The 27,915-nt window shown below is 43.8% G+C and overlaps 1 protein-coding gene across 1 annotated transcript in view; it reads right to left on the bottom strand.

Annotated features, from left to right (window-relative positions):
* The window catches only part of LOC129861014 (protein bicaudal D homolog 2-like), a 98,303-nt gene that overhangs the window by 30,253 nt on the left and 40,135 nt on the right, over positions 1–27,915 (bottom strand). The window contains exon 2 of the mRNA XM_055932022.1: positions 25,694–25,906. Coding sequence (XP_055787997.1) covers positions 25,694–25,906 — 213 coding nt within the window. The remainder of the gene's footprint in view (positions 1–25,693; positions 25,907–27,915) is intronic.

Below are 27,915 nucleotides of genomic sequence, written 5' to 3'. Positions count from 1 at the left end.
TGAATAATGCATGATCTACAATACAGATCACACCAATCACGATAATACTACATTGTAATTACACCTCGGAATCTCCAGCTGGAAAGGCAGGAAGGAATCGATACAATCGCCATACCACTACAGTGGCTAAACCATTACCTACAGGCTATAGACTTTACAGTACACTTAAATGTCTGTGTATTTCCCTGCTCTGGTGTACATTCCTCTAACAGTCTTTTAGTACTTAAAAACACACTTGAATGGTAGGCTACGCTTAAATAGCCAGGTTAAGGCTGCACAGTAAGTGAAGTGTTAGGCTGACTGAAATATACTGACTATAATGAGACAAGTTGGAATGTAGAAGGGGCTCTTGCCTGCTTATCTGTAAAATGTAAATGACATGACAGCTGTGCTGAAGTCAAGACCTAAGCCCCATACGAGACATTCTGACTCATTTAGTTGGACCCTATCAACAACACTCAGCAGTGTAATTCCTTCACCTATAGAACACATTTAGCAGTGACACCACTGACATTTCTCAGAAAGCTCAAATTAACAGAGCACAGCTGCAGGCCTGAGCGTTTCTGCACACAGGGTCAAAATAAGGCAATCTCAATGACACAGACCTACTTCTGGACTTAAGAGCATGTTCAATGGAGAGAGTTCCAGAGTAGAGACTTAAAGGAGTAGTTAACTATTTTACAATATGATGTTAGATGGTTCCTCAACCTGATAGTAGTCTATGGGCCAGGAGAAATTGTAATCCATGGTTCGGTTTTCTTTAAACAGCCACTACAAACTTCCGCTAACTTTAGCCACCACTAGCTAAAAATCAATGGTAATGATAGGGGCATGTGAACATAACTTTTTTTTAATGTCCAAATCACCTTAAAGTAACATCAAACCAAATATGGAGTTTATTTTAGTAGATTTCAGGTGATTTTGGTCATGCCCCCATCACTTCCATATACTTTTATATCCATATCCATATATCCAAACTTTGGATCACAATTTCTCCTGGCCCTTAGACTACTATCAAGGTGAGGAACCATCTAACATCATGTTGTAAAATAGTGAACTACTTAAGTCCAGGAGCAGGCTAAATCTATGTTAGCGCAATCTACAGTGCAGGTCTGTCTCCCTTTTCTCTACAGTGATTTGTCATGTTCAGGATAGACAAAGATAGCCAGGTGGTCCAGTCTAAGTAATATGGAACGGTCTCTTCCAGTCCAGGGTCAGTTGCCTCAGCTGGAGGGTCAGTGCTGTCTGGCCTTAATCAATACAGACCACCACACAAACTGATTAAGAGGCTCCTCAAACTGATTAGGATGCAAACGAGGGTTTTGACCTTCCACCCTGCTGTCCGTAAGAGCCCACTCTGCTCCCGCCATCAGTGACCATGCAGAGGTCCTCGGGGACTGCGTGAAGGGGTGTCTGCAATTCTGCCGGACAGAAAAGGTGAGCCGTAGTTACACAGCGGGGGTTATGGTGGCTGAGTGTGTGGCTGCCATAAAACGTGAATAACATTTACTCAGACGAATGACAGAGCCCTCCCCTGGGGGTTTCTGGTTTTGTTGACATTTGACGTCCCACATTAAGGACCCTGTCAATGGGAGGTCTCTGATTAACATAAAGAGATTTATGTTAATGAAGTTTATGAAGACTCTCTGCCTGCTGTCACTACAGGCACACACCAACTGCCTCACTCAGACACACACACTCAAACCTCAAACTGGGGAGTGTGTGTGTGTTTGGATAATACTTAAGAGCATTAATGTTAATGTGTGCAAACTGTGCACAAGTACAAGCATAGCTGTAGTGTTAAATTAAGCCTTATGTGCAGTATACAGTATGTGTGTATATCTCTGTGTCCTCTGATAAGTCCTTGACTGTGGTCTAATCCTCTCTCTGTATGGGATGCAGTGGGTGCTGCTGTAAAGGATATGAAAGCACTGGCTCAGTAGATTCTAGAGGTCAGAGCTCTCTCCTCTGAGCTGATTCAGTCATACTGGAACTCTACTGAACACGTTCACATCTTTAGCTCCAATTTCACAACTAAAACCGCCTTTGACAGCATACTGAGTCTTAACCAGCTCATGTCTCAGCAAAGCTTTGAGTTAGTGCCAAGTTACCAAGTTATAGAGCTTTTCACAATCACCGCTATTGAAAATAGCTCTATAACTTGGTAAATCACTATGTTAGAGGTGACAGCTTAATACCGCTGTAGATTAGGTGGGTTTTGAAACTGTGGTTAGACTGTGGCTTGGTCTTAATACTATGGGATATCTAGTGTGTGTTTCCATGAAAATCCCACATTTACTACCTTTTCCCATTTCCCTTCCCTGAAAAGAAGGTACAACATTCCCAGATGGCACGAAGCGGGATTACTGATATAATAGCACTGTCTGGCTCACAATAATGTGATTTGTACCGCATACAAGGTAATGTATTGCATTCTTCCCACCCAACACTAAGACATTACTCCATTTCACTACCTTTTCAAGCTTTTTTTAGAACATGAAAGCAAACCTTTGCTATATACTGACAACACCATCAGGTCAGTAGGTACCCAACATAACAACAAGCGGTGGTGTGATGGACACAGTCCCTCATATAGATATAGAGGTCTATAGAGCCTGTCTGCACTCCTGATGTCTCTAACCGTTTACCTGTGTAATATTGACATCGGCTCAGAACCACTTGTTTTTCAAACATGGTCCTGTTTTATCAATTGCTGTTCTGAACAATGGACAGTTCATTACCTCTGTCAAATTACTATGTACCTTAAAGTTGTGTGTATTTGTATTTATTTTTGCAATAAAGATGATGATGCTACAATAATACAAACTCACAATATCCTAATGATATACACATGATTTAAATAGCAGGACAATGTAAAGTCCATTATCCCGCTGAAGAGTATGGATTTGACTGTTTGAGAAGGTTTGAATCCTAAGCAACCTATTGTTGGAAGTGCAATAGACCAACATAGCTACTGTAGTAGGTCAAAGCTGTGTGCTAGGAAACCTTGGTAGAGCATGGGTGATGTACGCATTGCTTTGATCATGTGAATTTCCTTTCTTTTTCAGATTCAGACCAATGCCTGCTTCTCACTTAAAACATATGATTTTTTTACACCGGAAGGTGATTATGTAACATTATTATACAACATTATGATTCAGCATAACACAGCAATACTGTAAAGTAAAGTAAAAATACACAATGACAAATGTCAGCAGAAATAATGTAGTTAATAGTATTTCATTTATATTAACAGCTGATTTTCCAGAGGGAAGCGAACAACCAGAAGCTTATTTAAGCCAATATGGAGTAAGCTGCAAAACATTTCCCTGACCTCTTTTAACAAGACAATCGTGCAAGCTCCTGGAAAATACACAAATAATCAACATGTAGCCTATCCATGAACTATTTCCATACATTACTGACTGTTACATTAGGTATTCTGCAACAACAGAGGGCTGTGCCACATACTTCTCCCCCTGACATCCTTGTCATCCACCTTGGTGGAAACAACTCAGGATACACCAAGGGGACACAGACGTGCTGATTTAGAGGTGGTCATCCGAATGTTTCCCGGGACAATGGTGGAGCTAGATGTTCCAGTGAGACCAGAAGATAAACAAGCGCATAGAGGGGGCCCGGGGCTCTGTCAATCTGCTGGTGTACGCGTTTCAGGGAACACAATCCCCCACCCTGCCATTAAGCAGTGGAGTGGAGCGGGGTGGAGTGCATCTGACGGATGAGGGCAATGATGTATTCCTTGAGAGTTGGGAGTTGGTCTCTCCAGTCTCCACCTTTCTCTCCTCTGTAGTAGCAAGACGTGCAAAGTAGTACACACATCACACTCCCTGTTCATTGCCACTCAACGATGCACTTTTAAGAGCCAAATAATAATTGAAAATAAGTACACACCGTGCGTGTGTGCCCTGGTCTGTGTATGTGTGTGTGTTGTGACTGGCATGGGCGGGGGAGTCCAAACTATACACGACAGAGAATGGTCAAAACGTATCCTCCGAGAGGTGAACTCAGGACCTTTAGATCCCAGGGCGGTGACGTAAACCATTATGGTACAAACCCTGTCATAAACAAAGTATCTTGACACTCTATGTGCTGCTGTGCGGTTTGTTGCTAATCTTACTTTGCTACCTGCCAACTTTACGTTTTTTACTTTTTAAATACCGTTTTATATTTTTTGCCTCGCTCAACTTTTTTCATTCAACTTTTTCACCCCGGACATGTTTCGTCAGGTCGCCCACTGAAACATGGCTTAAGCCTGATGAATGTACTGTGTTAAATGAGGCGGCAGGTAAACTAGTGGTTAGAGCGTTGGATTAGTAACCAAAAGGTTGCAAGATCGAATCCCCGAGCTGACAAGGTAAAAATCTGTCGTTCTGCTCCTGAACAAGGCAGTTAACCCTCCTAGGCCGTCACTGAAAATAAGAATTTGTTCTTAACTGACTTGTACAGTTAAATAAATGTTTAAAAAAAGGCCTCGCCTCCTGGTTACACTAGTGACCATATCCCGTGGAGGTGTGGCTAACATTCATGATAGCAAATTTCAATTTTTAAAAAACAACTGCGTTTTTGTCTTTTGAGCTTCTAGTCATGAAATCTATGCAGCCTACTCAATCACTTTATATAGCTACTCTTTACAGGCCTCCTAGGCCATATACATCATTCCTCACTGAGTGCCCTGAATTCCTATCAGACCTTGTAGTCATGGCAGATAATATTCACATTTTTGGTGACTTTAACATTCACACGGAAGTCCACAAACCCACTCCAAAAGGCTTTCGGGGCCATTATCGACTCAGTGGGTTTTGTCCAACATGTCTCTGGACCAACTCACTGCCACAGTCATACTCTGGACTAAGTTTTGTCCCATGGAATAAATGTTGTGGATCTTAATGTTTTTCCTCATAATCCTGGACTATCGGACCACCATTTTATTACGTTTGCAATCGCAACAAATAATCTGCTCAGACCCCAAACAAGGATCATCAAAAGCTGTGCTATAAATTCTCGGACAACCCAAAGAGTCCTAGATGCCCTTCCAGACTCCATCCACCTACCCAAGGACGTCAGAGTACAAAAATCTGTTAACTTCTTGCGAATATAGGGGGTGCTGTTTCGACTTAGCATAAATCAGGCTCCAGATTAAACGGCTTCCTACTCAATTCTTGCTCGTACAATATGCATATTATTATTATTATTGGATAGAAAACACTCTCTAGTTTCTATAGCCGTTGGAATTTTGTCTCTGAGTGAAACAGAACTCCTTCTACAGCACTTTTCATGACAGGGAGTGAGATTTCAGAAATCTTGGCCCCTGTTCCCAGGTCGGTTGTAAAGTCCCTGTAAATGCTATGGAGAAACAAACACTGCCTACGTCTTCCTCTGGATGTCAGTACGTGGTGACGCTTTGAATGGAGTCGATTGCGCAATCAGGGCCTCTATAAAACACCAAAGACCGGAAGTAGCTTTCTTTTCCTGCCTGCGCCTGACGCACGATGGACATCGGACTTGCCTCCTTCCAAGCTGTTGTTTAGCTAGTAATATTTCTCTGGTCATGTTTTTACTCGTTATAGGTGTTAAAAACATCATAAGGTAGTTAATTTGAACCGTTTTATAGCAATTTATATCCGTTTAGGGCGATTTTATGGCATTTCTGTGTGATGCACTTTGAGGAGCTGGGCACTTTGTGAATATGGTGAACGTTAGTGGCCATTTCGACGGGACAAGAGGACATCTTTCGACCAAAAGACGATTAGACCGGAGAAAGGATTCATTGCCCAAGATTCTGATGGAAGAACAGCTCATAGTAAGAACTATTTATGATGATAAATCGTGTTGCTGTCGAAAAATGTTAAAAGCTTATGCCGCCATTTTGTTTGGTGTAGCTTCGCTTGGCGCAACCTGTATTGAAAAGTAAGGATAATTTAAAAAATGTAATTCAGCGATTGCATTAAGAATTAAATTGTCTATCAATCGCTGTCCATCCTGTATTTTTTAGTCAAGTTTATGAGTATTTATGTATAAGACTAGATCATGGCGCCCGACACATAATATGGCGCCCGACATTTTCTGACCAGCTTGGCTACTTTTCTCATTGTCTAACCATGATTTTGGTGGCTAAATATGCACATTTTCGAACAAACTCTATATGTATGTTGTAATATGATGTTACAGGAGTGTCATCTGAAGAATTCTGAGAAGGTTAGTGAAAAAATTAATACATTTTGGTGGTGATAATGCTATCGCTCTTTTTGCCGTGAATCAATGCTGGGGTAATGTTTGCACATGTGCTATGGTAATATAACGATTTATTGTGTTTTCGCTGTAAGACACTTAGAAAATCTGAAATATTGTCTGGATTCACAGGATCTGTGTCTTTCAATTAGTGTACGCTGTGTATTTTTAAGAAATGTTTTATGATTAGTAATTAGGTAATACACGTTGCTCTCTGTATTTTTTCTAGTCGAGTTGTGATAGTGGGTGCAATTGTAAACTATGATTTATACCTGAAATATGCACATTTTTCTAACAAAACAAAACCTATCCTATACAATAAATATGTTATCAGACTGTCATCTGATGAGGTTTTTTCTTGGTTAGTGGCTATCAATATCTTTATTTGGCCGAATTGGTGATAGCTACTGATGCAGTAAGAAAATGATGGAGTAAGAAAATTGTTGTCTTTTGCTAACAGTGGTTAGCTAATAGATTTACATATTGTGTCTTCCCTGTAAAACATTTTACAAATCAGAGATGATGGCTTGAATCACAAGATCTGTATCGTTCATTTGGTGTCTTGGACTTGTGATTCCATGAACATTTTATTTTATGATATCCCTGTAACTTTAGGCTAGGCTATGCTAGTCAGCTTTTGTGTTGGGGGGGATCCCAGATCCGGGTTAGGGAGGCGTTAGAGGTCTGTTAACCACCTAACTGAGGAACTCAATTTAACCTTGCGTAATACCTTAGATGCAGTCGCACCCCTAAAAACAAAACAAAATTGTCATAAGAAACTAGCTCCCTGGTATACAGAAAAAAAACAGAGCTCTGAAGCAAGCTTCCAGAAAATTGGAACGGAAATGGCACTACACCTGCCTCATTGCCTGTATCCGCAATGGGTCCGCGGTCAAACGACCACCCCTCATCACTGTCAAACGCTCTCTAAAACACTTCCGCGAGCAGGCCTTTCTAATCGACCTGGCCCGGGTATCCTGGAAAGATATTGACCTCATCCAGTCAGTCGAGGATGCCTGGTCGTTGTTTAAAAGTAATTTCCTCACCATCTTAGATAAGCATGCCCCTTTCAAAAAATGGAGAACTAAGAACAGATATAGCCCTTGGTTCACTCCAGACCTGACTGCACTTGACCAGCACAAAAACATTCTGTGGCGGACTGCAATAGCATCGAATAGTCCCCGCGATATGCAACTGTTCAGGGAATTCAGGAACCAATATACGCAGTCAGTCAGGAAAGCAAAGGCTAGCTTTTTCAAGCAGAAATGTGCATCTTGCAGTTCTAACACCAAAAAGTTTTGGGACACTGTAAAGTCCATGGAGAACAAGAGCACCTCCTCCCAGCTGCCCACTGCACTGAGGCTAGGTAACACAGTCACCACCGATAAATCCATGATAATCAAAAATTTCAATAAGCATTTCTCTATGGCTGGCCATGCCTTCCTCCTGGCTACTCCAACCCCGGCCAACAGCTCCGCCCCCCCCCCCCCCCCCCCGCAGCTACTCGCCCGAGCCTCCCCAGCTCTTCCTTCACCCAAATCCAGATAGCAAATGTTCTGAAAGAGCTGTAAAACCTGAACCCGTACAAATCAGCTGGGCTAGACAATCTGGACGCTCTCTTTCTAAAACTATCCGCCACCATTGTTGCAACCCCTATTACCAGCCTGTTCAACCTCTCTTTCGTATCGTCCGAGATCCCTAAAAATTGGAAAGCTGCCGCGGTCATCCCCCTCTTCAAAGGGGGTGACACTCTAGACCCAAACTGCTATAGACCTATATCTATCCTGCCCTGCCTCTCTTAAGTCTTCGAAAAGCTAAGTTAATAAACAGATCACTGACCATTTTGAATCCCACCGTACCTTCTCCGCTGTGCAATCCGGTTTCCGAGCCGGTCATGGGTGCACCTCAGCCACGCTCAAGGTACTAAACGATATTACAACCGCCATCGATAAGAGACATTACTGTGCAGCCGTATTCATCGACCTGGCCAAGGCTTTCGACTCTGTCAATCACCGTATTCTTATCGGCAGACTCAATAGCCTTTTTTTCTCTAATGACTGCCTCGCCTGGTTCACCAACTACTTCTCCGATAGAGTTCAGTGTGTCAAATCGGAGGGCATGTTGTCCGGTCCTCTGGCAGTCTCTATGGGGGTAACACAGGGTTCAATTCTCGGGCCGACTCTTTTCTCTGTATATATCAATATGTTGCTCTTGCTGCGGGCGATTCCCTGATCCACCTCTACGCAGACGACACCATTCTGTATACTTCTGGCCCTTCCTTGGACACTGTGCTAACTAACCCCCAAACGAGCTTCAATGCCATACAACACTCCTTCCGTGGCCTCCAACTGCTCTTAAACGCTAGTAAAACCAAATGCATGCTTTTCAACCGGTTGCTGCCCGCACCCGCCCGCCCGACTAGCATCACCACCCTGGATGGTTCTGACCTAGAATATGTGGAGAACTATAAATACCTAGGTGTCTGGTTAGACTGTAAACTCTCCTTCCTGACTCATATTAAACATCTCCAATCCAAAATAAAATCTAGAATCGGCTTTCTATTTCGCAACAAAGCCTCCTTCACTCATGCCGCCAAACTTACCCTATTAAAACTGACTATCCTGCAAATCCTAGACTTCGGCGATGTCATCTACAAAATAGCTTCCAAAACTCTACTCAGCAAACTGGATGCAGTCTACCACAGTGCCATCCGTTTTGTTACCAAATCACCTTATACCACCCACCACTGCGACCTGTATGCTCTAGTTGGCTGGCCCTCGCTACATATTCGGCACCAGACCCACTGGCTCCAGGTCATCTCTAAGTCTATGCTAGGTAAAGCTCCGCCTTATCTCAGTTCACGATAACAACACCCACCCGTAGCGCACGTTCCAGCAGGTATATCTCACTGATCATCCCCAAAGCCAACATCTCATTTGGCCGCCTTTCCTTCCAGTTCTCTGCTGCCAGTGACTGGAACGAATTGCAAAAATCGCTAAAGCTGGAGACTTTTATTTCCCTCACCAACTTTAAACATCAGCTATCTGAGCAGTTAACCGATCGCTGCAGCTGTACATAGTCCATCTGTAAATAGCCCACCCACCCAATCTACCTACTTCATCCCCATACTATTTACTTTTCTGCTCTTTTGCACACTAGTATCTCTACTTGCACATCATCATCTGCTCATTTATCACTCTAGTGTTAATCTGCTAAATTGTAATTATTCACTACTATGGCCTATTTATTGCATACCTCCTCATGCCTTTTGCGCACACTGTATATAGACTTTCTTTTTTTCCTACTGTGTCATTGACTTGTTTATTGTGTTATTGGCTTGTTTATTGTTTATTCCATGTGTAACTCTGCGCTGTTGTCTGTGTCACACTGCTTTGCTTGATCTTGGCCAGGCCACAGTTGTAAATGAGAACTTGTTCTCAACTAGCCTACATGGTTAAATAAAGGTGAAATATATATATATATATATTTTTTAATAAACCAAACTGGAAGTCTTTCGACTAGCTTGGAAAGACAGTACCGTGCAGTATCGAAGAGCCCTCACTGCTACTCGATCATCCTATTTTTCTAACTTAATTGAGGAAAATAAGAACAATCCATAATGTATTTTTGATACTGTCGCAAAGTGAACTAAAAAGCAGCATTCCCCAAGAGAGGATGGCTTTCACTTCAGCAGTGATAAAATCATGAACTTCCTTGAGGAAAAGATCATGATCATTATAAAGCAAATTACTGACTCCTCTTTAAATCTGCGTATTCCTCCAAAACTCAGTTGTCCTGAGTCTGCACAACACTGCCAGGACCTAGGATCAAGGGAGACACTCACATTTTAATACTATATCTCTTGACACATTGATGAACATAATCATGGCCACCTAACTTTCAAGCTGCATACTCGACCCTATTCCAACTAAACTACTGAAAGAGCTACTTCCTGTGCTTGGCCCTCCTATGTTGAACATAATAAACGGCTCTCTATCCACCGGATGTGTACCAAACTCACTAAAAGTGGCAGTAATAAAGCCTCTCCTGAAAAAGCCAAACCTTGACCCAGAAAATATAAAAAACTATCGGCCTATATCGAATCTCCCATTCCTCTCAAAAATGTTAGAAAAAGCTGTTGCACTGCAACTCACTGCCTTCCTGAAGACAAACAATGTATACAAAACACTTCCGTCTGGTTTAAGACCCCATCATAGCACTGAGATTACACTTGTGAAGGTGGTAAATTACCTTTTAATGGCGTCAGACCGAGGCTCTGCATCTGTCCTCGTGCTCCTAGACCTTAGAGCTGCTTTTGATAACATCGATCACCACATTCTTTTGGAGAGATTGTCTACATGGACAAGTTCTGTCCTCTGACAAATCAACTGTAAATTTCGGTGTTCCTCAAGGCTCCGTTTTAGGACCACTATTGTTTTCACTATATATTTTATCTCTTGGTGATGTCATTCGGGAAACATAATGTTAACTTCCACTGCTATGCAGACAACACACAGCTGTACATTTCGATAAAACATGGCGAAGCCCCAAAATTGCCCTCCCTGGAAGCCTGCGTTTCAGACATAAGGAAGTGGATAGCTGCAAATGTTGTACTTTTAAACTGGGACAAAACAGAGATGCTAGTTCTAGTTCCCAAGAAACCAAGAGATCTTCTGTTGAATCTGACAATTAATGTTGATGGTTGTACAGTCGTCTCAAATAAAACTGCAAAGGACCTCGACATACTCTTGACCCTGATCTCTCTTTTGACAAACATATCAAGACAGTTTCAAGGACAGCTTTTTTCCATCTACGTAATATTGCAAAAATCAGAAACTTTGTCCAAAAATGATGCAGAAAAATTTATCCATGCATTTGTTACTTCTAGGTTAGACTACTGCAATGCTCTACTTTCCGGCAACACGGATAAAGCAATAAATAAGTTAGTGCTAAACACGGCTGCGAGAATCCTGACTAGAACCAAAAAATTTGATCATATTACTCCAGTGCTAGCCTCTCGACACTGGCTTCCTGTTAAGGCTAGGACTGATTTCAAGGTTTTACTGCTAACCTACAAAGCAATACATGTGCTTGCTCCTACCTACCTTTCCGATTTGGTCCTGCCGTACATACCTACACGTACACTACGGTCACAAGACGCAGGCCTCCTTACTGTCCCTAGAATTTCTAAGCAAACAGCTGGAGGCAGGGCTTTCTCCTATAGAGCTCCATTTTTATGGAATGGTCTGCCTATCCATGTTAGAGACGCAGACTCGGTCTCAACCTTTAAGTCTTTATTGAAGACTCATCTCTTCAGTATGTCATATGATTGAGTGTAGTCTGGCCCAGGAGTGTGAAGGTGAACAGAAAGGCACTGGAGCAACGAACCGCCCTTGCTGTCTCTGCCTGGCTGGTTAACTTCTCTCCACTGGGATTCTCTGCCTCAAACCCTATTACAGGGGCAGAGTCACTGGCTTACTGGTGCTCTTCCACGCCGTCCCTAGGAGGGGAGCGCCACTTGAGTGGGTTGAGTCACTGACGTGATCTTCCTGTCCGGGATGGCGCCCCCCTTGGGTTTGTGCCATAGGGGAGATCTTTGTGGGCTATACTCGGCCTTGTCTCAGGATGGTAAGTTGGTGGTTGAAGGTATCCCTCTAGTGGTGTGGGGGCTGTGCATTGGCAAAGTGGGTGGGGATATATCCTGCCTGTTTGGCCCTGTCCGGACAGGGCCACAGTGTCTCCTGACCCCTCCTGTCTCAGCCTCCAGTATTTATACTGCAATAGTTTATGTGTTGGGGTGCTAGAGTCAGTCTGTTATATCTGGAGTATTTCTCCTGTCTTATCCGGTGTCCTGTGTGAATTTAAGTATGCTCTCTCTAATTCTCTCTCTTTTTTCTCTCTCTCGGAGGACCTGAGCCCTAGGACCATGCTTCAGGACTACCTGGCCTGATGACTCCTTGCTGTCCCCAGTCCACCTGGTCGTGCTGCTGCTCCAGTTTCAACTGTTCTGCCTGCGGCTATGGAACCCTGACCTGTTCACCGGACATGCTACCTTGTCCCAGACCTGCTGTTTTCAACTCTCTAGAGACAGCAGGAGTGGTAGAGATACTCTGAATGATGGGCTATGAAAAGCCAACTGACATTTACTCCTGAGGTGCTGACCTGTTACACCCTCTACAACCCCTGTGATTATTATCATTTGACCCTGCTGGTCATCTATGAACATTTTGGCCATGTTCTGTTATAATCTCCACCCGGCACAGCCAGAAGAGGACTGACTAGCCCTCATAGCCTGGTTCCTCTCTAGGTTTCTTACTAGGTTCCAGCCTTTCTAGGGAGTTTCTCCTAGCCACCGTGCTTCTACACCGGCATTGCTTGCTGTTTGGGGTTTTAGGCTGGGTTTCTGTACAGCACTTTGTGGCATCAGCTAATGTAAGAAGGGCTTTATAAATAAATTTGATTGATTGATTGATTTGTAAATGGACAGTCTGGTGATGACAGCAAGCTGGAGGACACAGATCACCACGAATCACATGTGGTGAGCTATTGACACAGGGATGGTGGTTAGAAGAGCGCGCTTGTTTTAAATATAAAAATGTTGCGGTAGCTTTTGATAAAGAAGAACATCAAGATGAAGCAGCTGCTTTATAAGTGGGATGCACTGTTGAGCGCTACATCCCGAGGTGTTCGTGCTGATTGTACGGAGATTGTGACAGCCGGTTAAATGGCGTCCCTTGAGAAAGCAAGAACAAGATGTATGTCAGGAAAAGTGCAGTATTATCATAAGGAAACGTATACTTGGAATACGGAGGAGGAATGGAGGGAAAAAGAGAGGCAGAGGGGGTCTAAGAGAGAGAGGGAGGAAGACGGTGAGCTTGAGTCAGTTAAAAATGGGAGATGATTTGTTAAACAAGAATGGTAGGAAGTGTAAGCAGAGTGAGCTGAAGACAGGAGAAATGGAAGTGAATGAGGGCGAAGTATCGGTGGTGAAGTTCTCAGAGCCCTAGGCTTGCACCGAGGGTCAGGATAAAGATGAGTCTGTGACAGTAGGAGTGAAGTTTATGGAAAAAGTGGACCCTTGCCTTTTGGCTAATCCATTTGTGGTTTCAGGGTGGGTGAAAACAGAGTTCGGTACTGTGGAATCGGTGAGGGTAACCAGAAGTGGTCTTGTAATAATTGTTTGTGTTTCTGCTGGTCAGAAGGCGAGAAGGCATTAGGCGTTAAACGAATGGGGGCAAGAAATGTGAACTGTTTTCATTGAAAGAAGTGATTACTGGAGTAGCAGTAAATGTAAAGGTTGACCATTTTCTTTTGACTCTGAGAACCCTAATGCTAACAACCCTGTCAAAAATCTGGTATAGGGATTCTCTGTAACGGTCTGACAGATCATGACGACAGGCAGGGAGTGTGTTGTGCACCTCCAATCAAGATGATTTGCAAATTTTCATCAGCATTGGTGTCATATTGACTTAGATGTGATGGTAGGGAGATTTGAATTTAACACTGAGCCAACCGCACGACTATAATTAGATCTAGGCCTATCTGTCACATGGAGAGGAGAGAAAAGGAGCAGCCTTGTCCAGCTCTGTTTACAGACAGATCTCTAGTGAAACAGTGTTGCTCAAAGCTGTAGAAGCTGTATAGGAGCCTAGAGAGCAGATGAGGACAATGGAAATGCCCCTGAGACAGCGAGACTTTGCAGAGCGAAGGTCACTACATCAGCCCATGTTGAATCTGAAACAGCCCAGTACAGAGCTGGATTAACCCCAGGAGGAAAGAGGAAAGGAATCAAACATACCATCACAACCCCCACGTCACAGATTCTGTAAACAGAGAATTCTATGGCTCCATAGGAATACTGTAGGTCTGTAGCCCCATTCTACAGTCAGAATCTGGGAGAAAATAGATATTCTTTCATCCTGCTTATTGCTGGGAGCGATTGTCATTCTATTCAACACCCAGAAACCATTAGTGGGGCGAACACACTCAAGTTCACATTAAAAAAAAATATATATATTTTACTGTGTGGGTGGGTGTGTTGCTCTGATCTCTCTAGTCTTCCCTTTGTGTGTGGTCGTGTTTGTGTGTAAGTCTAGAGGGGTGATATCGTGCATGAATGCACATAAATGTGAATTAGTGTTTCGGTGTGAGTCCAGGGGTCATATTAGTGTGAAAATGCATAGGCACGTGAGCATGTATGTGCATTCGTATGAGTGTATATTTGTGTGTGTGTGTGTGTGTGTGTGTGTGTGTGTGTGTGTGTGTGTGTGTGTGTGTGTGTACTGGAGCATGTACTGTAGTGCGTGGCTGCAAGTCTGACACCTGTTGTGCAGACTTACTATCAGCCCAATCGATCCAGCATGAACAATCACTTTGGTGTTGCTGGACCGGTGGCTTAAGTCAGTGACACACTTTCAGAGTCCGGCCCTTTAAACCTGATACGAAAAGACAAACATCATTACAAATCATTCGGGGCGGCAGGTAGCCTAGTGGTTAGAGCGTTGGGCCAGTAACTGCTTAAATCAGTGACACACTTTCAGAGTCCGGCCCTTTAAACCTGATACGAAAAGACAAACATCCTTACAAATCATTCGGGGCGGCAGGTAGCCTAGTGGTTAGAGCGTTGGGCCAGTAACCGAAAGGTTGCTGTATCGAATCCCAGAGCTGACAAGGTAAAAATCTGTCGTTCTGCCCCTGTACAAGGCAGTTAACCCACTGTTCTCTGGTAGGCCGTCATTGTAAATAAGAATTTGTTCTTAACTGACTTGCCTAGTTAAAAAAAATAGCTGATAGGTCTTTTAAAATGTTCGTGACTATGTATGTCTGAGAGACATACAGAACTGGGCAGAGGGGGGAATGGGGGGGGATGAGGTATTTTTGGCAGGGTGGGAAGATTACCCTTAGTGCCCCTGGTTTCACACCAGGGTAGACTGATCCTTATAAACTGATATATTACCACAAGGTCAATGGCATCAGGTCAAAGCTAGAGCTGTTCTGTAATGGGGAGAATCTGTATCGGTCTCTTTACCACATCCACCCGTCTAACTCTCCCACTCACTCTTCCTCTTTTTTTCTCTTTCTACCCTTCACACACATTTTCTCTCTATTCCCTTCTCATCTCGCTCTCTCCTTCTCTTCCCCCCTTTAATTATTTGTTACTGTTTATTTTGTAGGTATTTTTCTTAAAACTGCATTGTTGGTAAAGGGCTTGTAAGTAAGCATTTCACTGTATTTCACAGCATTTCACAGCATTTCACAATAAAATTAGATTTGATTAGATATTGATTTGATTTACCCCTCTTGTCCTCCTCACTCTCTCCCTCCCTCCTCTCGCTATCATAGTCCAGGAGGAGATCATTCATGGTGACAGTTCTGGGAGACAATAACGTAGAAGACACCTATACCCCAGGGCCTTCTGGGAGCTTTATTATATTGGGCTCATGTCAGCAAATATTTAGGGGGAAGAGAGGACCGCCCCCCCATCATCCTTCTAACCCCATAGACCAACGCCTATAAAGAGCTACTCCTCTATTATAAAACCCTCCATCAGTGTAACTTCTGTCATTCTAGAACCTTCATTCTTTCTTGGCCTTGAGGATGTTAAAAAGTTTCAAAAGCTGCAGCCATTCTACAGTCTAAACATATAGCAGCCTAACAAGAGGTTAACATATCAAAATGACACATCAGAATGAACAATTCTCTCCTCCAGAGTATCTCATGCCCTCTCCTTCCTGCTCTTATCCTTTTATCTCACTCCTTCTCTTCCATTTGGTCAATAATCCAGCTAATTTAAGAGTTATAAACAAGCTTGTGAAATGGAACGTCTAAGAGGTGTAGATGAAGGGGAGAAGACGGGTTAAAGAAGGTTTTTTAAGCCTTGAGAATTGAGAAATGGATTGTGTATGTGGCAATTTAGATGGTGAATGGGCAAGACAAAATATTCAAGCTTTGAACGGGGTATGGTAGTAGGTGCCAGACGCACCGGTTTGAGTGTGTCCAGAACAGCAACGCTTCTGGGTTTTTCACGCTCAACAGTTTCCCGTGTTGAGGGTTTGGGGGTTGCATTCCAAATTAGGAAGGTGCTGGCTACACGACTAAGACTGTCTATCCCCATCCTCTACAGGGTAACTGTAAACGGATTTATGCTACCATGTCCGCAGACACTAAATAGTGTAGTGATAAGGAATAAGTATTTCTGTGGCTTTGAGTGAATTATTTAAAGGTAGAGTCTAATGGAGTCATGGCCATTACAGTGCACCGCCTATCTGTGTTACTGCCCCATTGTGTGGCTCTAATCCTGTACTGTAGCTTGCACCGTGGCAGATAAATGTGGCTTTTCACTGCCCAAGGCTCTGGGTCCCATTCCGTTCTGCTCCAACTAACTGGCTGGGTGTCGATGGGCCTCACAGACGGCGCTTCTAAATGTGACGTATGAATGCTGCATACTAGCAGTATGCTCAACATGATCAATAGAAAGAGAGGGGGAGGGAGGAGGCGTTCCTAGGCTTTCTCAGATAGTTCTAGTAATAGACAGCTGCTGTTTTAGATGCTTTATACGTCTGAGCAGTGCATGTGCCACTACTAGTATACCAATATAGCAGTAGGTTAACTGTGATTGATGGTTATTGAGCAGAGAAGGTCACAGAGTTTCAGTAGGGTGAGTGATCAAAGGCTCAATGCAGACGTTTTTATATCAATATTAAATCATTTCTGGGTAACAATTAAGTACCTTACAGTAATAGATTTCCATTAAAATGGGCAAAAATAACTTTTTAGCAAAAAACTATTCTTCAAGCAATATTTTTGCTAGGACTGTCTGGGAGTGGTCTGACTGGGGAGGGAAAACTAGCTGTTATTGGCAGAGAGATTTGGAACTGTCTTCGTTATTGGTCTATTAAAGCAATTGTACACGAGAGGGAGTGCCAAACAACTGCTAAAAAAAGTTGTTTGGCACAACTTTGAGGGTACAATTGCTTTTCTACAACAGGTTACCAATGAAATAAAAAACAGTATTTTGATAAATGTATTCATAGGCTACTATTTCATCCCTCAACAAAAATATAGGCCTAGTCCGGACACATCTACGGTTGCTAGCCAAGCCGGCTGGCCGTTAATTCTATTGGTTAGGTTGCCAGAGACCCGACCCGGACGTTAAGTCTTTTTGTTCCATATCTATGAACGTGACCCAGTCGTTTGTTCTAAATGTTCCGTTGCCATGCTGGCTGGCAACGCTCTCCTCCCTTGCTTGCTAGCTAGCCAACTACGGCTTACACAGTCACGTCAAACTGCAGCAAGAATAACAGCAACGTAGCTGTATTTCATTTATTTGTATATATCCATAAAAATTATACTTATTCATCATTTTGACTGTCAGGTTAATTCCCAATAGGTCAGTGGAGATCGAATTTCAATATTGAAACCCAATAGGACAGTGGAGATCGAATTTCAATATTGAAACAATGTTGCAAATGTGCAGATACAGACAGCAAATGTTAGACTTGAAGCATTTGGGAAATAATGTCTAGATGCTTTTTACAGTGGAGATCAAGTTAATGAATTGGCTGGCTGGGCTGATGGGACAGTGGATGCACAGGGATTTCTCAGATGTAACAGAAAACAAGATTCTCATTTTAAGTCATAGGCTGACCCGTGCTAAACAGGTTTTTTAGTATGGCTTAGAACGCGTCTCAACCAATCACAATGTTTGTTTTGACCAACCCTTTGTAGAATAACCAATTTACTGCATGGTGATGTCACCATGGAAAGCAGTAACTCCTGCCCATGCAAACCTGTTGATTAGAAGGGCCTGTGTAGATAGTTTCTGGTTGAAAATACAATCAGGAAATAACATGGATAACATTTTGTCACACTTTTACAATGTTAGTTTCGTCATCTGTGACAATATTATATAAAACAAAGGAAAAACAGAATTTTGACAGCACTGGTCATTAATGTCTATGGGACATTATGAAAATGACCTCTCAGATGGTGCCTGAACCTTTCTGACACAATTATGTATCATAAAAATGTCTGCATCCGATATAGCAGACGGGTACTGTATCAAGGGTTGTTAAGGCTGTCTAGAGACTACCTATTTTTCTATTTCAAATCTCTCATAGATAAAGAAGGTCAACAGTCACGGGGCAAAGCAAACAGTGACCAGTCTCATGACAGATCAACTGACAGAGGTTTGGATAAAATCATCCCCCTGACTAAAGCAGGGTTGCCAAGCATTTCCCAGAAAAAGAAACAAACACATCACGATTAGGGGCTCTGTTTATTCTCATTAAACCTCTCTCAGATTTCCCTCTCCTATTCTCCTCTCTTTCACACTCTCCAGGTCCTCTTGCCACCCTCTCCCTTTCTCCCTCCTTCCCTAGCTGCCTAATTTTAAAGCTAGCTGACAAAGGTTCCTTTCAGAGTCCTCAGTCCCCATCACAATGCCAGCCTCAGTGCCCTGGATCCACCCGCTGTCCGCCTTCCGCCCGCTACCTCACCTCCCCTCCCGGTGCCCATAAAGTGCCAGTGGAGGGGTGTCACTATCTCCTGCACATAGTGAGATTTACACTCTAACCCCCTCCATCTAGCCAATTAGCCCTGGCCACCCACCATGCCACTGCACCAGTCCCTCTGTGTGTGTGTGTGTGTGTGTGTGTGTGTGTGTGTGTGTGTGTGTGTGTGTGTGTGTGTGTGTGTGTGTGTGTGTGTGTGTGTGTGTGTGTGTGTGTGTGTGTGTGTGTGTGTGTGTGTGTGTGTGTGTGTGTGTGTGTGTGTGTGTGTGTGTTCACAATGGAGTTGGCTCCTTCAGGCAGGCAGAGCCACACACAAGGACACCAGTCGAGCACCAGTAACAGCACTTTGTTACTGAAGACTTGCTCCCAGCATTAATATGGCTCTAAAATCAGCTTCTCTGTATTCACAGCGAAAGAGCGATGTAAGTGGGGTAAGTACATAGGAATACGTGGATTCATGTGTTCATTAAGTGGGGGCTGATTCTTGTGTTCCTGCAGACAGGAGGTTTTCATGTGTTTACTCAGAAGGGCCTCCTATTTTAGACCTCAATCACACAGCCTAAGTATAAAAACATGTGAGCTACATTTTGGAGAAGGACATCTGGTTTCCAGAAAGCCAATCTTAAGACTAATTTCAGTCCCAGAGCCAAGTAGCAACTGGCCTAGATAATGGAGGAATCTGGGATCTGTCGAAAAGTCCATGTGAAGTATATGTCGTCTTAAGGACTTCTTTGCCCAAATCTCCGTAATAAACACCAGTCTTTAGCTGGCTCAAAGCAAAGTGTTGGGATTCATTAAGCTCTCAACAGACGTTTTTCCAAACAGACGGGGGGGTCAAACAGACGGGGTGTCAAACTCACTCAGAGACGGAGGTCTTCAGACCCTCTCCCCTCCCAGAACTAGAGTAATCGCTATACTTGAGCAGCAAAACGCTGTCGCAGAGTTTAACCAAATCTGCTGAATCCCAACATGGAGGGATTTGAGGAGAGGGGTTAAACAAGGAAGGGTGAGAAAGAGGGGGGGGGGGGGGAGACAAAAGGAGAGAGAAAGAATGAAAGAGAGAGAGACAAAATGGGACAAACACCAAATTGAGAGACTGCATGCAGAATTCTGCAAAAACATCCTCCATGTACAACGTAAAACACCAAATAATTAATGCAGAGCAGAATAAGGACAATACTCGCTAATTATCCAAATCCAGAAAGAGACGTTAAATTCTACAACCACCTAAAAGGAAGCGATTCTCAAACCTTCCATAACAAAGCCATCAACTATAGAGAAATGAACCTGGAGAAGACTCCCCTAAGCAAGCTGGTCCTGGGGCTCTGTTCACAAACACAAACAGACCCCATAGAGCCCCAGGACAGCAACACAATTAGACCAAACCAAATCATGAGAAAACAAAAAGATAATTACAGCAAACTAGAATGCTATTTGGCCCGAAACAGAGAGTACACAGTGGCAGAATACCTGACCACTGTGACTGACCCAAGATTAAGAAAAGCTTTGACTGTGTACAGACTCAGTGAGGTTAGCCTTGCTATTGAGATAGCCTGTCTACTCTTGAGAGGTAGGTCTGCCTATGTGCACACCGCCCACAAAATTAGGTGAAAACTGAGCTGCACTTCCTGAACTTCTGCCAAATGTATGACCATAATAGAGAAACATATTTTCATCAAATTACACAGACCCACAAAGAATTCAAAAACAAATCAAACTTCGATAAACTCCTATACACAGTTGACATCATGGAAAAATCAAAAGAAATCAGTCAAGACCTCAGAAAAAATATTCTAGACCTCCACAAGTCTGGTTCATCCTTGGGAGCAATTTCCAAACGCCTGAAGGTACCATGTTCATCTGTACAAACAATAGTACGCAAGTATAACACCATGGGACCACACAGCTGTCATACCGCTCAGGAAGTCGAAACATTCTGTCCCCTAGAGATGAACGTACTTTGGTGCGAAAAGTGCAAATCAATCCCAGAACAACAGCAAAGGACCTTGTGAAGATGCTGGAGGAAACAGGTACAAAGTATCTATATCCACAGTAAAACGAGTCCTATAATGATATAACCTGAAAGGCCGCTCAGCAAGGAAGAAGCCACTGCTACAAAACCGCCATAAAAAAGCCAGACTACGGTTTGCAACTGCACATGGGGACAAAGATCGTACTTTTTGGAGAAATGTCCTCTGGTCTGATTAAACAAAAATAGAACTGTTTGGCCATAATGACCATCATTATGTTTGGAGGATAAAGGGGGAGGCTTGCAAGCAGAAAAACACCATCCCAACCGTGAAGCACGGGGGTGGCAGCATCATGTTGTGGGGGTGCTGCAGCAGGGACTGGTGCACTTCACAAAATAGATGGCATTATGAGGAAAGAAAAATATGTGGATATATTTAAGCAACATCTCAAGACATCAGTCAGGAAGTTAAAGCTTGGTTGCAAATGGGTCTTCCAAATGGACAATGACCCTAAGCATATTTCCAAAGTTGTGGCAAAACGGCTTAAGGACAACAAAGTTAAGGTATTCGAGTGGACATCATAAAGCCCTGACCTCAATCATATAGAAAATGTGTGGGTAGAACTGAAAAAGCATGTGCAAGCAAGGAGGCCTACAAACCTGACTCAGTTACACCAGCTCTGTCAGGAGGAATTGGCCAAAATTCACCCAACTTATTGTGGGAAGCTTGCGGAAGGCTTCCCGAAACATTTGACCCAAGTTAAACAATTTAAAGGCAACGCTACCAAATACCAATTGAGTGTATGTAAACTTCTGACCCACTGGGAATGTAATGAAAGAAATAAAAGCTGAAATAAACAATTCTCTATATAATAATTCTGACATTTCACATTCTTAAAATAACTGGTGATCCTAGCTGACCTAAGACAGGGAATTTCTACTAGGATTAAATGTCAGGAGTTGTGAAAAACTGAGTTTAAATGTATTTGGCTAAGGTTTATGTAAACTTCCGACTTCAACTGTATATTAGGTGAAATACATCACAGCAGCAATATTGTGACCTGTTGCCACAAGAATAAGGCAACAAGTGAAGAACAAACACCATTGTAAATACAACCAATATTAATGAATATCTATTTTCCCTTTTGTACTTTAAGTATTTGCACATCGTTACAACTCTGTACATCGCCTTAAAATGACATTCTAACCCTTTGAAATGTTTGTGAGTGTAATGTTAATTCATTTCGGATTGTTTATTTCACTTTTGTTATTTATCTATTGCACTTGTCTTGGTAATGTAAAAACAAATATGAATTGAATTGAGAGAGATGGGAACTCATAGCATGCTTTCTGATTTTCTGTTGACAAAATAAGACTTTGAGAAACTACAGAAATAGGACAGGAAAGAGAGACAGGAGCAGTTTTGGGCTGGTGGTGGGGAGGGGTAGAAAGCCATTAATGGAAAAACACAAAACTATAATAACCTTACTAAGCGTGTACTATTGTATATTCCCCTCTTGTACTGCGCTAGGGCTACACACTGCCCATTTTACATTTGCATTTGAGTCATTTAGCAAACACTCTTAACTAGAGTGACTGACAGTTAGTGCATTCATCTTAAGATAGCTAGGTGGGACAACTAGGGTCTCAGGCATATTAAGTACACTTTTCCTCAATAAAGTAGCTATCAGCAAAGTCTGTTGGTTCAGAGGAGGGGGGGGGGGGGGGGGGGGTTGGTCGATCGAGGTGAGGTGGAGGATTATTTACGATACTCTTTGAGCGTTTCAGGTGCTTTCGGAGATGGGCAGGGACTCTGCTGTTCTAGCTTCAGGAGGAAGCTGGTTCCACCATTGGGGTGCCATGAAAGAAAAAAGCTTGGACTGGGCTTAGCGGGAGCTGCCCTCCCATAGGCCAAGAAACCCGAGGTGGCAGAACAGAGTGCTCGGGTTGGATGTAGGGTTTGAGCATAGCCTGAAGGTAGGGAGGGGCAGTTCCTCTTGCTGTTTTGTAGGTAAGCACCATGGTCTTGTAGTGGATGCGAGCTTCAACTGGAAGCCAGTGTAAAAATGTACAAGCCACTCAGAATTTTTCCCAGCCATGTAACCTACTAACAATAAGTAAATTAGACCAACTTTTATGCATGTGTACAGTGTTTTCTAAAATGAACCTACTAACAATGTAACCTACTAACAATGTAACCTACTAACAATGTAAGTATTGTTACACGGGTTAGGGGTTAGGGAGGGATTGGCCGGTAGGGATATCCTTGTCTCAGTATGTAAAAAAAATAAATAATGTAATAAAATGTATGCACTCTACTGTAAGTCGCTCTGGATAAGAGCGTCTGCTAAATGACTAAAATGTAAATGTAAATGTAAGTAAATTAAACCAACTTTTATGCCTGTGCACAGCGTTTCTAAAAATAAATCTTTCACTCAGCTCTTCAGGTGCGTACAGCCCCCAACCAGGCAGTGTTGCAGCGCAAGGTGGGATATGTAGGATTCCCTTTGACTTTGTGCGATTATTTCACCAGCTATGAAAAGAAAATTACAGAAATACTTTGAAAACAGCTACTGCAGTATTTAATTTACTATACATGTGACTCGTTTCATGAAACTAGGCGTATGTCACACGTCGCTACTTCACAGGAGAGGCATTTGAACGTAAACATTTATTTTGGGGCAGAAATACCTTCTGGAACATGTGAAATTTCATGTGCCTTAATAACAAACTTGTTGTTAAATTGTTAAATTACAAGCCTTGTTGGTTTATCCATGTAAAAAGACAGGAACCTTCTAACTAGCCATGATTGGCTGAGATAATGGATGGGCAGAAATGCCGGGAGATGAGTTTGGATTGGTCTGCCATGTAGCACGCTTCTGTCTATAACATGAGCGGTTCAGTATGTGTTGACAGTCCTCATACTACAGCAGGGGTGTCAAACTCATTCCACGGAGGGCCTAGTGTCTGCAGGTTTTTGTTTTTTCCTTTCAATAAAGCCCTAGACAACCAGGTGTGGGGAGTTCCTAACTAATTAGTGATGTTAATTCATCAATCAAGTATAAGGGAGGAGCGAAAACCCGCAGACACTCGGCCCCCCGTGGAATGAGTTTGACACCTGTGTACTACAGCTATGACAATGTTTGTATTGGTAGTAGTATGAGTTGGGGTTATGTCCTAGCTAGCACAGTGGATCTGGGCCGATTCCGGCTGAGAGTCGGGGCACTCGGCTGAGAGTCAGACTCGGCCGACTCATGTGGGCGTCTGGGCCGCCTTCGGCAGTATTACTTATGGCTAGGATGCGGGGATAGAGCTCGGGACGATTCCGGTGAGAGTTATCTGGCCCAAATGAATATATTACTTGAGGGTCGGGACGATTCCGGTGATAGTTATCTGGCTCAAATGTATTACTCGGGTCTCGAGCCGATTGGGGCTACTCTCTGGCAGATGATTACATGGGCTGCTTTTTATAATTAGCATTTCATTATTTATTTTTCCATATTTTCTCATTGTTTCTGTGAACAAAAAATACAATCAACATTTAAATGAAATTCTTTAAGAGTCCTGTGTAGTATTTTAGTATTTTGATACTTTATGCAAGGCAATTGATAAGCATGAAAACCTTTGTGGATGGAGCCTCCCGAGTGGCGCAGTGGTCTAAGACACTGCATGTTGCTACAGATGCTGGTTCGAGACCCATGCCAGCCGCGCCCGGGAGACTCATGAGGAGACGCACATGAGTTAGCGGAGGGTTTGGCCGGCCGGGATGTCCTTGTCCCATCATGCTGTAGTGACTCCTGTGGCGGGCCAGGCGCATGCACGCTGACACGGTCAGCAGGTGTATGGTATTTTTTCAGACAAAATGTTTTTTTGTGGATGGGTATAATTTGTATGTATAAAATTTATAATAGTAATATTTAAAATGACTCAATCTGGTAATTTTGTATACATTTATTTACATTTGCATCGGGCTGCTTCTGGGGGGATTCTGGTAAGATGCCGGTCAAAGTCGGCTGAATTCCGGTAGACGAAAACGGTCCGATGTACTTGGGCCGATTCTGGGCAGTCATTCAGTACTTGGGCCGAGTCCGACACCGGGCCGATTCAATCAGTTCTGGCCCCCTGGAAGAGGGCCGCTTCAGGGCTCATTCCTCATTGCTAGCTGGGGCTGGTTCATTGTTTAGCTAGCTAGCTTTCACCTGGATTCACCTGATCAGTCTATTTCATGTAAAGAGCAGGTGTTCATAATGTTTTGTACACTCAGTGTATATTCTTGTGTATTTATTTTTTTCCGATGTGCAATAGAACTGCATTGTTGAGGAAGAAATTGAAGAGCTTGACGAGCTTGCAAGCAAGCATTTAACTACTGTTTACACTTGCTGTATCCTGTGCAAGTAACAAATCAACTTTGATTTTATTTGTGAAGGTGAAAGAGTGTGTGTGTGCCAGCGATTGTGTAGTTGAGCATGTGCAAGTGTAATTTTGATTGCATTCATGCACATATTGTAAGGATCTGAGCTCATATATCCAGTCTATACCTATTATCAAATCCAATCACAAATGGTCTAACAAACTAATCCAGTCATGGTTAGTGATGGTTAACTAAAATCTAGATTCAATCAAGTTATGATTACATATACTGCGTTTAGACAGGCAGCGCAATTCTGATCTTTTTTTCACTAATTGGTCTTTTGACCAATCAGATCAGCTCTGAAAAAGATCTGATGTGAAAAGATCTGATGTGATTGGTCAAAAGACCAATTAGTGGGAAAAGATAAGAATTGGGCTGCCAGTGTGAACGCAGCCAATATGTCTTTTGTGCATCGAGGCTAGACCCGTCCAGATATCAGGAAGCATTTTAATACCAGGTGCAGATGGGGTATATTAGTCTGTATGCAAACTTGTATCTACAGTAGATTGTGGCAACGGAATCTATTCTTTCTCTCTCTTCTTCTCGTCTCACCTCTCTCATCTCCTGGGTGATGGAGGCCAGGCGTTCGTTCTCTGACTGGGTGTTGGTGAGGACATTACGGGCCTGGCGGAGCTCCGTCTGCAGCTCCAGGACCCGCTGCTCGTAATAGGCCTCCTTACACACCGCCTCCTGGATCAGAGACTCCTCCCTGCTTTCCCCATCTGCAGCCACCTTCTTATGGTTGGAGTAGACTTGTCCAAACGCCTGGAGAGAGAGAGAGGTTAGGGTTTGATGAATGAGCTATTTTTCCCATTTGGAATTTCTGCCATTTTGAAATGAGCCTACTTTTACAGCTGAGGTTCAGCTGGGAACAGAGGAGAGAGAAGTGTTGCACCAATAACCCTGCCTCCTAAAATAGTCTACCCTGGAGAGAGAACCACTAGCAGTTTCATAGCAGTTTCCATCTGGACGCCGTCATCGCCCTGTCCCGCCTCTATCCCGCCATCATTCTCCTATCCTGCCCCTACCGACCTCACTGCTCTCCCTCCCCCTTCCTCCCCGCTCCACATGCTCACCAGAGACTTAGAAGAAGGCAGTTCTAATAAAACAGAAGATTTAGGCTGTAGGAAACCCCCTGGACAAATATCACCATCCCTCTCTGATTATAGAATTTAGTCTAATGCTCTTAAGGTCATTTAGGAGTACAGACATATCAAATGAGAAATTCCCCAGATTGAAAGTAGCAGATGGAGTTTAGAAAGGGAAGATGACTACTACCTCAGGGACACGAGGCTGGAGTGTTAGCAGGTTGGCCATTATTGGGATGACTCATGTACTGGAGGTAGCTCTTCAGGGTAGTCTAGCTGGCATAGCCACAAAGTCAGAAAATCTGATTTTAAACCTAAAATTAACCTTAACAACACTGCTAACCTTACATTTTTGTTTCATGATTTTTTACGATATATAATTTTGACTTTGTATATGGGCCATCTAGTGGAACTCCTTCAGCTCTGCCTCCAGGACAAGATTAATCCCAATAAACGTCAACCTGCAGAGTGTAGAGTGTAACAGTGTGAGACGGCTTGTATTCACTAGTCTGTTTTGTTTCACTGATTCTATTGGTCTTTAATGGCTTGGGGTGGGTGACTGAGTGTTTACTCACTATTAATGGTTGCCGCTCTCTGGACTTTGGCCTTAATTTCTTAATAGACCACGAGGCAGCCCTTTTACAGTGCCTGGTCAGAAATGTCCAACCACACAGAGAGACTCTAGGTTAGGAGTCTCTCGCTCCCTGTGTCTCCATCTCTCGCTCCCTGTGTCTCCATCTCTCGCTCCCTGTGTCTCCATCTCTCGCTCCCTGTGTCTCCATCTCTCGCTCCCTGTGTCTCCATCTCTCGCTCCCTGTGTCTCCATCTCTCGCTCCCTGTGTCTCTCTCGCTCCCTGTGTCTCTCTCGCTCCCTGTGTCTCTCGCTCCCTGTGTCTCCATCTCTCGCTCCCTGTGTCTCCATCTCTCGCTCCCTGTGTCTCCATCTCTCGCTCCCTGTGTCTCCATCTCTCGCTCCCTGTGTCTCCATCTCTCGCTCCCTGTGTCTCCATCTCTCGCTCCCTGTGTCTCCATCTCTCGCTCCCTGTGTCTCTCTCGCTCCCTGTGTCTCTCTCTCGCTCCCTGTGTCTCTCTCGCTCCCTGTGTCTCTCTCGCTCCCTGTGTCTCTCTCGCTCCCTGTGTCTCTCGCTCCCTGTGTCTCTCGCTCCCTGTGTCTCTCGCTCCCTGTGTCTCCCTCTCTCGCTCGCTCCCCGTCTCCCTCTCTCGCTCCCTGTGTCTCTCTCGCTCCCTGTGTCTCTCGCTCCCTGTGTCTCTCGCTCCCTGTGTCTCTCGCTCCCTGTGTCTCTCGCTCCCTGTGTCTCCCTCTCTCGCTCCCCGTCTCCCTCTCTCGCTCCCTGTGTCTCCCTCTCTCGCTCTCTGTGTCTCTCTCTCTCTCGCTCCCTGTGTCTCTCTCTCGCTCCCTGTCTCTCTCTCTCTCTCTCTCTCGCTCCCTGTGTCTCTCTCTCTCTCTCTCTCGCTCCCTGTGTCTCTCTCTCTCACTCCCTGTGTCTCCCTCTCTCGCTCCCTGTCTCCCTCTCTCGCTCCCTGTGTCTCCCTCTCTCGCTCCCTGTGTCTCCCTCTCTCTCTCTCGCTCTCTGTGTCTCTCTCTCTCTCGCTCTCTGTGTCTCTCTCTCTCTCGCTCCCTGTGTCTCTCTCTCTCTCGCTCCCTGTGTCTCTCTCTCTCTCGCT

Source organism: Salvelinus fontinalis, chromosome 8, assembly GCF_029448725.1.
Source record: "Salvelinus fontinalis isolate EN_2023a chromosome 8, ASM2944872v1, whole genome shotgun sequence".
Taxonomy (NCBI): Eukaryota; Metazoa; Chordata; class Actinopteri; order Salmoniformes; family Salmonidae; genus Salvelinus; species Salvelinus fontinalis.
The sequence above is the reverse complement of the archived record's forward strand: the minus strand, read 5'-3'. Positions and strand labels throughout refer to the sequence as shown.